The following is a 9,488-nucleotide window of genomic DNA, read 5'->3' on the forward strand; positions in this document are numbered from 1 at the left end:
CGTTAGTTCCAGACTTAGAGCTGGATCGTGCTGAGCAGATACAGTCATTCACTCCACCGATGACCAGGATTTTATTTCATGTTTTAGACTTGGGTTTCATTTCCAGTCTTTTGAGTTTAGTGAGATTTTTAGGGGTCCACTAGATGGATTCCCGAGTTGTAATAGAAGTGGAGAAGTTGGATATATCAGAATAATTCTTTATTAATAAAATTTTATTCTGAGGTTTTTGGATTATTATTCTAGTTTTTAGCAATTTATTTATTCCTGTTTTCTTAATTGTATTATGTGTTCGATTATTGTTAATTGATTTGATATCCTCGAGTTATCGGGCGTGGGCCTGGCCAACCCACATCCAGAAATCCGGGGGTATCATAGTTGGTATTAGAGCACTCCAGGTTCTAGTGTCCTTAGGAGTGTTTTCGTTATAAGACTTCTGCGTTGCGTCTCTTAAAAAGTTAGAGCCATATTAGGACTCGTTGTACTCTTGTTACGGTTCGGTCGGAGGAGCTGATGTTAATTATATTCCATAGTTATGGAATGGTTGACACTAGGAGGAGGATCGGGTTCAGGGCAAAAGCGATACGGACCAAACGGAGTAAAGTAGGATGATGTCAAGTTCTTTGTCAGAAGCAGAACCTAGGATCGAAGGTTTTGTTCCAAGGTTGGCATTACTTAGAAAGTATACGCCAAGAACGGATTAAGGTGTAGGTGTTAGGTCACCACTTATCGGGACCAACACAACTTCAGTTGTTTTCAAAACAGAGACAAACGAAGAGTAGGGTTCTGAAGAGGATCCTAAGGGAGGAGATATCAGCGTCTCCAAGAAAGGGGATATTGAAGCTTGAAGATGAAGGATCGTACGAGGGTGCTCTCATTCACCAGTAGTATAGTGAATGATACTGGCAGTGTTAGTGTGAACCATTCTACATATGGATGAATTTTCGTATCGTCTCTGAGAGTTAATTGAAAAGTACTCTTTAAGAGTTTGGGAATTGGATGGAGTTCTTGTCAGAACGAAGACGTGATTTTATATCACAGTCTGGAGAGTATGGGGTTAGGTTGTGACGTTCTAAGTTGCTTTGTAAAGCCACGATAAGTGGGTTGCATTCCACGTATAAGGAGGATGAGGGTTAAGCCTTTGGTATTTGCTTAGGCAAAAGAATGATGCTTTTAAAGCTATGGTTACAGACAGGTTTCAAGGTTGGATGATTACCAACGAAACTACGAAATGAACTTTTGTGACATAATTTGTGAACTTGAGTTCAAATGAGGTTTTCTTCTCTGGAATGGAGGATGTTTTAATTAGAAATTTTATTTTGGTTATTTTGTTGTATTGTGTGTATCTATGTGTTTGATTTTGTTATTTTGTGTTGCATTCTGATATTATGTGTTTCATTTTGTTAATTTGTCCGGATTGGGAGTATGGAGTGTTGGGGACACAAGTATGCGATCAACCAACTATTATTTTGATGGCATGGATAATAGCACTATGTACGCTAGGATTTGTAAATAAATGGTCATATGATTGGGTAGAGACACAAACTCCTAGCCAATCTATTGGATTTGGATGTGCGTCAATAAGGTACGTTACTTGGGATGGGATAGTTAACTACCAATAAGAGTCACATAATCTACACTGAGTAGTTGGATATGCTCTACGCTAGGTAGGGATTTGTTTTTTTTGCAACGCTATAAGAATGGCGGTCGTGAATGTTTCAGGGGATTTGTGAGGTTGTGGTAGGTAAAGATCACTGTAATGCCACTATGGTTCGGACGGAGGATTTCGAGCTGGTAGGCACTTGTTAGAATAACGCCGAGAACGGATAATGGACTGATTAAAGCTTTATCCGTCTATTCGAAATCTGGACATGATTTTTTGAGGGTGTCATTTGGAGTAGTTGTTGTTATGTACTTGGAGGAAGAACCAAAGTTTCTACACTGTATAAAATGTGGAATATTTTTTTTTTTTTTTAGGGTCCTCATTTGCAACAATTAGTTGTTGCTTTGACATTGATGACTATATGGAGGATGGGAAAAGTTTCATAAGTTTTTGAAGTAGGACAAGGAGTCAAATTGACACTACTTATATTACAAAGGTAGGGTGTGTCAGAGATAGGATGGTGGGACCGGTCACCTGTCATCAGGAAGCGATGCACGGTGTGCGTGAAAAAGGTCATACTGTAGGGTTAGTTTTTAACGATGCTCCAAATTAAGTATTGGGTGCAGACGGAAGCTGGTGGTACCAGACTAATGGTACTTCTGGTAGACGGACTAGGAGGAGGATGTTGGGACTAAGGTTCATAACACTTAGTTCTTTCTTCATTCTGGCGGATAATATGATGCGCTCACGGTCTGGAGCAGTTTTTGAGGGTCAGGAGGAGGGACAACGTGGTTTTCTTCCCGTCTAATAAAATTAGATGGTCGAGATGGATCATCAGAGATAACTAAATCTTTGCAGTCATTTTTCTGTACTGAGGTGGAAATGATGGAGCATCATTACAGATTTAGTTGAGGGTTGATTTCTAAATTAAATCAGCTTAGGTCTTGTTTATTTCGAACTAGTGAAATATCAGCTCATATAAATAGAGGGGATTACAAGACGACTTGGATGCATCAGCGTGGTGATTCGCACTTTGTGTTAAGTTCTGGTTGGTGGAAGGGAACATGGAAGGGGACGCTCGCAACAACCGATAGGAGCTTTCGGTTAGTTCTTGTATTAGGAGTTGGGGTCTTAGTTTAGGTACTAATGACACTTGCTTTTCCCAAGGAAATTAAGGGGGTCGAATTCAAATATCGGAGCTGACCCTGGAGGCGGTATTACTTTATTCAGAAGAGCATAAGGTGCTCGGGGAGGATTTGTTGATTCGGTGAACGTTGTCGGAGTGACTAAGATGTAAAAATTTGTAGAAATTTTCTCAATACACTCGGACGGTTATAGGACATCAAATGTCAGTTCTAGTGAACAGGTTTAGAAAGGGATATGTATATAAACATCTATACGAGTAACACCTGTTAGGAAAAGGGAGTAAGCCTAGTTAGCAGTAGATAGTTGGTCGAGATTATCGACATTTATTAGAGTTATTAATTCCATGCGGATTAAGAGTGGTGGTTTGAGAAAGTTTGCTGCTAGACCTAAATCTCGTAATGTTCACTTTTGGACTTCGCATTAGTTCTATATTTGCACTGATAGCGGAGGTGTAACTGTGATTCATATCTCTCGGCGGGGGATTGGATCGCGAATGTCTATTTGATCATAGAGGAGATACTTGAGATAGATATCCTAGGTTTTATGGGAAGTTGGAAGTGTTTACTTCATTTCTCATCTTGATGGCACCAAGAGGTTTGCATGGGAAGCAAGGTGTGTTGTCGAGGAAGGTCAGTTGTTAGGTATTCGATTGTTTTCATGAATAGTGTTATTAAAACACTAGGGTGGATGCATAGATGTTTTGTAAGTCTATGATATAAATATAACTTACATGTTGGATAGTTTTTGTGTATCCTTTATTTCGGACCTAAATATTTTCTTTAAGATTTGGAATTTGGTGGAGCCTATACACAGAGGCAGAGTCCACAATGGAACGACAAATAATCAATAATTCAAGGTTTCATGAATTCCGAGGACGAAATTCCGTTTGTTAGGGGGGAAGAATGTAATACCCCTAGTTTTAAAAAGGATAAAATTGGAATTTCAATTATCTTTATTGTATTTTTATGTGACTAGTTGCTTAAATGTTTAATTGGTTTATTTGTTTTAAACTGTTAGTTTTGTATTTGAATTGCCTTATTTGGTTAAATATATTTTAATTAAATTAATTGTATTTTTTGGTTGCTATGGTTACTTTAATTGTATTATTAATTAGTTTCTTGCATGGACGTAACTGTTTAATTAAATTAAGTATATGAATTATCTTTTAGGGTTTTAGTATTTTTATGGGCTTGCCGACATAATTAATTAGGATTTACATTTAGGGTTTTTATTGACTTAGGATTTGGAGTTGGTTATAAATATATAACTTATACATCCCTAGGGTTTGATAACCCTATTCACGGCACAATGAAAATACAGAGGAGATTTTAGAGAGAACTAAGCAAGAGAAAAACAGAACAAAACTTAGAAGGAGAACAGAGAGGGCCAAGGGAGAGTTGTGGTGGATTAAACCAAAACCGTAGGAGGCTTGAAGGTGGTCAGTGGTTGCCAGAAATTAGGAAGACGACAACACAGTTTTGAGACCAAAGCTACAGGCAAGTTCTTCTACTTTCTCCTTCTCTTTGGCTTATGTTCTGTGCACCTAGGTAGTCTCTAGGGTTAAATAAATTATAAACTAAAACTTACATGTTAATTGTATGTTATATTGATAATCTGTTTAGGTTGTAATCGAATCTATTACAGGATTCGTACACATCTGTTTTCAGTTTTGTTGGAAAAGCTTGTTAGTCCGGTTATAATTTTAGACTCTAGGGAATTTGTTGAGTCTTAAATGGATCTTGCATGATTATTATATGTCAAATTTTAACATCTGTTGTCTGAGAAATTGGTCTGAAATAAATTCGTTCTTATCTGTTCTAGTTTTGCTCTTTAAGCATGCTAGTAAATTGCTTAGTTAAATCTCTGTATTTGATTTCAAATTGTTGTTCTAAAACCATTGGGAGTCTGTTTTGGTATTAATAAGACCTTAGGATAAGTTTTAGAAGTCAACTAAAGGGTGGACATAGGCCGGAGAAGAAGCAGAAGGACGAGGACGGAGCAAACAGGGACTGGAAGCTCTCAAAGGAGGTGAGAGCCGGCTCCATGGAAGTGGGAGCCTGCTCCCAAACTCATTGAGCCGGCTCTAAAGTCCATAGAGCCGGCTCCAGGCTTAAAAGAGCCTGCTCTTGGAATTTAGAGCAGGCTCTCAAATAGTGGTTTTCTAATTTTTTTTTTTTACGATCTGTTTGCAACTGTTGGAGCATGGGAACTGTTTGGATGGGTCTGGGTCTACACAGAGGTATTAAGAAATTTATTTTGGGTGTAATTAAGACCTTAAGTTGATTAAAGTTGACCTCTAAGTCAATGGGATAAACAGTATAAAATTAAGAAATTTTCTATGCTGTTAACGGATGGAAGAGAAATAAATTGCTTAATTAAATTTTAGCAATTGTTATGGGATTTAGTAAGTTATTAAGACTTATTTTATATGCACGGTGAAGTATTTTAATTAACCAATTGGACTTGTGGCATAGTGTTTGGCTCTGTGCTAAAAGATGAAACAGAATACGAGTATACAATTTTGTACGCTATTATCGGACAAAAGGAACTAAATTGGCTAGATTAGTTTAGCAATTGATTGGACTATAATATGATTATAAAACTTATTTGTAATGCATGATAGAGTCATTGATATATTAGATGTGATCTACGCATGCTTTAGATGCTAGTCGTTGAACCTTTAAACCGTTTCCTGCAAATACATGGTTTAACTCTTGGATTTAAATTGCTGAAACTATAAATAGTCTCCTGCAAGTATTTGGGATGGTTTTGGATTGAAAATTGCTAAACTGTTAATTATGTGTTGTAATTTACATGGGTTAGATGTTAATTGTGGAATCTTATATATTATTCTACAATTAATTGGATTATGGTTTTGAACTGTAATTGTTGTGGCATTGTATCAACTATTCTGCAATGACATAGATAATTGGTTTTGGACTATAAATTACTTGCTTGTTATTTATATGTTGTAATTTACATGGATATAGAGGATTGTATGCACCGGTATGGGACGGTGACATACTAGGTATGGTTTAGCTCAAAACGCTCATTCCTATCTTATGGATTTTAATTGGTGAACAGTTTTATCTGTTCAATCAATTATATGGATTTTGTGGATTGTATGCACCGGTATGGGACGGTGGCATACTAGGGACAGACTGATTCAAAATAACTCAGTCCTATCTATTTTGGATTAAAGGTTCGAATTAGAAAAACATAATTCTCCTTATATTTAAGTTTGTGCAGCTGAATAAGCTGAACGACTTATTGGATTTCCTATGGATGGATATGAATGGATTTTTAATATATGTTTATGGTACCACGAGATGAGCTTGAGTCTCAGACTCGTTGGTTAGGGTGCGTATATGCAGTGGATGCGTAGCTGGCTATAGTAGGTTGAGGTATGCCCTGTTAGGTCTAGGTACTCATGCCCACATTTGGATGCGTTTTCGCATGTTGCCTTCTATTCAGGTTGAGATACCTACTGTAGTCCAGTGAATGTCCCTTATTGTGGATATATCTATATGTATGGACTAGATAGTTATTGTTGAGATATCTAGGGTGTATCTGCGTATCGAGTCACTGTTTGGATTGTAGTTAGAGAAGAATTTGCATGTGGGCCTGACCCACTCTTATTTTTACAGGTATTCGTTAGTTCCAGACTTAGAGCTGGATCGTGCTGAGCAGATACAGTCATTCACTCCACCGATGACCAGGATTTTATTTCATGTTTTAGACTTGGGTTTCATTTCCAGTCTTTTGAGTTTAGTGAGATTTTTAGGGGTCCACTAGATGGATTCCCGAGTTGTAATAGAAGTGGAGAAGTTAGATATATCAGAATAATTCTTTATTAATAAAATTTTATTCTGAGGTTTTTAGATTATTATTCTCGTTTCTTTTCAGCAATTTATTTATTCCTGTTTTCTTAATTGTATTATGTGTTCGATTATTGCTAATTGATTTGATATCCTCGGATTATCGGGCGTGGGCCTAGCCAACCCGCGTTCGGAAATCCGGGGGTATCACAATTACCCATGGGAAGAGTACCTAAGGGTACTAAAAATAGTACTGAATGGAAGATTACCCATGGGAAGAGTACCCAAGGGTATCAGAAATAGTAACTAAGGGAAGAGTACCCAAGGGTACCAAAAATAGTACCCAAGGAATCATTACTCAAGGGAAGAATACCCAAGTGAAAAATTCCCCAAGAAAAAAAAAAAATAAATAAATTACTATTCACATGAACAGTACCCCCGCGGGCATTATTCCTGGGGGAACTATGCCTAGGGCAAAAAAAAAAAAAAAAATTGTTCACTTGAATAGTACTCTCGGGCACTCTTCCCAAGGGAACAGTGCCCAAGGCAAAAAATAAAATAAAGTTTACATTCCCAAAGTTAGACGAGCAAGTTTGGGAATGGGAGGCAACTGATAAAGAAAAATAAACCTAACCTACCTTGTCCAGCCGCCAGATCTTTTTGACATATTTTGTTATCAAAGATAAAGATTTTCATCGGATAAGAATGATTACATTTCTTATCCAGGATAAGGAAAGACGACGTGGTTCAACCGGGTAAGGATAACCTTGGCACAATTTAAGAAAGTCAAAGGAGTAAATCATATCCTCGACAAATCTGGCAACAAACGGATCTCTTCTGATCTCGCATAAGCGGATGATAAGGGAGACCTCAACCATCGATATCGGTAGAACCAATTTGGTTTCAATCGACAGCCATAAATAGGGCACCAAGCCATTAAAAAAGGTACGAGAAAAAACCCTTAAAGAGAACATACATAATTATTATGTGATACGATTACAAGTATTAACTTGATCGTCAGAGGGTCCTCTGCTGGCACCTCACCGGTGCCATTCGAGGTGAAATTCCTTTGTTTTGTAGGTAAACGCTGTCGTTCCGAGTCGTGAGAATTTTCGCATCAACAGTTTATATTACAGCAAAACGGTGAATCAACCTCATGTTTCTCTAAAGTATTGTACAACATTTGTTTCTTTTGTTCCATCCACTTAGTTTCAAAAGTCAGAACTGGGTTTTAGTTGACTATGTTCAACAAAAGATATTTAATCATTCAATCAAGATTCACTAAAAATTGAAATGAATTTTCATTATGTTAATCTGCGACACATTCTGGGCTTGTAGAGGTTCCACAATAAAGTAAAATTTTTATTTAAGGTATTCAGAGATTGACTTGAATTTTCTCTTTGTTTCTCTCTCTCTTTTTTCAAAATTATATGGATGTGTATTCTAGGTATATTATACAATGTTTTACTAACTACAAATGTTATACTAGAGTCAAAGAATAAAGTGGGTGTGTGAGTTATGTGTGTATTTTTTGCCAATGTAAAAGTAAAAAAAATTAAAATTAAAAAAATTAAAAAACTAGAGTCAAGTGTCCCATGATTTTCCATAAATTCTCAAAATCATTTTTATGCCCTTCGTAGTTTTTAAATCAGTAACTTAAAAATTGATAATTGATCACAAAATAGTGTAACTTTTAATTGACCATAAAAGAGTTAGGATTACAATTGATCAAGTGTTTTTCAATTGTAATGCCAACTCTTTTGTAATCTCATTTCTTTGTTACAAGTATTTTATTTATTTTTTGGGGGATAATAAACAAATGAATATTTAAGAAACTACGCATAACTTATGCCACCAACAACAAATTTATATAAAAAAATGCATTGAAAGAGAAAAAAGGAACTTACACTTGGTGTGTTATAATTGTTGCCCCGAGCTCTCTCCTTCAACTTCATCTTCATTTGTTTCATCATCTAGAAATTGATATCAAAATGGAAAGCATTAGCTGAGTCATTAATTTCTTATAGAAATTCAAGGACAAATTTTCATACAACTAATAAAAATACATAGTCTTTATCATATTTCTTATTAGAATTTTATCAACTCCATATTTACCTCTTGGCCGTCGCCATTCCATGATTAATTTGTTGCTCTGCAAACCATGATTAATTTTTTGCTCAAGGGTCTTGTGAATATGATGACCAAATAAACTTGTCACTGGCTTTCTTGTGCCTGATGTGGTCCAAATTTGGTCATACCCCTTAACATAGATGTGAATTAAGGATGGCAATTGAAAAGCAATATTATTTGGCTCACAGAAGCTTCTCAGGTTTGGTAGATCGTAGAGACGCAGATACTCTAACCGAGGGAGCAGAATTCCAATTTTATCTATAGCATCTTTTGCTCCTTCTTCTTCATTTCTCACTATTTCTTCAATCGAACAACAGGAATAAATATATAGTCTCCGAAGTTGGGCGAGACCTGTTGTTGCTATTGAGAGAGAGAACAAATATATCACCCTGTTGCAACGACCAACTGCCAGACCTGTTAGGTTGTTGAAGACCAGAAATCCCTGTCTTACTATGGCATTAAGTCCTTCCCGGTTGAAGGTTACTACACCTTCTAATGAACTACACTCATACATACTGAGTTCTTCAACAGCCTCAAACCTCTGTAGCAGGTTAGGAGGGAAATTTAACAATTTGCTGCTCCGAGTTACCATCAAGTCTCTTAGTTTTCTAGAGGAGCTTGCTGGAATCTGAGAATTCCAAATATGTTCAAAGAGGCTCCCATCAGAGAGTACCAGTTTCTCCAACATTGGAAATGCAACCTGCGAAAAAGTCACTCAGTACGCCCATGCATATATACATATTTCCATCAAATAAAGATAATACTATTGAAATCCATTCCCAAATTAAAGATGC

General features: G+C 36.7%; 1 protein-coding gene across 2 annotated transcripts in view; it reads right to left on the reverse strand.

Moving 5' to 3' along the window:
• Positions 1–9,390, reverse strand: part of LOC132267201 (uncharacterized) — an 84,523-nt gene extending 75,133 nt beyond the window's left edge. The window contains exons 1-2 of one of the 2 annotated variants that reach the window (XM_059768292.1): positions 8,680–9,390; positions 8,472–8,537 (exon numbers count right to left, since the gene is read on the reverse strand). In XM_059768292.1, coding sequence (XP_059624275.1) covers positions 8,482–8,537; positions 8,680–9,382 — 759 coding nt within the window. In that variant the 5' untranslated portion in view covers positions 9,383–9,390 and the 3' untranslated portion in view covers positions 8,472–8,481. The remainder of the gene's footprint in view (positions 1–8,471; positions 8,538–8,679) is intronic. The other variant, XM_059768293.1, reaches the window with a different exon arrangement.
• Between the last annotated feature and the right edge of the window lie 98 nt (positions 9,391–9,488).

Source organism: Cornus florida, unplaced genomic scaffold (assembly GCF_030987335.1).
Source record: "Cornus florida cultivar Cherokee Brave unplaced genomic scaffold, ASM3098733v1 CherokeeBrave_3.0.0_Hap2_Chr07, whole genome shotgun sequence".
Lineage (NCBI taxonomy): Eukaryota > Viridiplantae > Streptophyta > Magnoliopsida > Cornales > Cornaceae > Cornus > Cornus florida.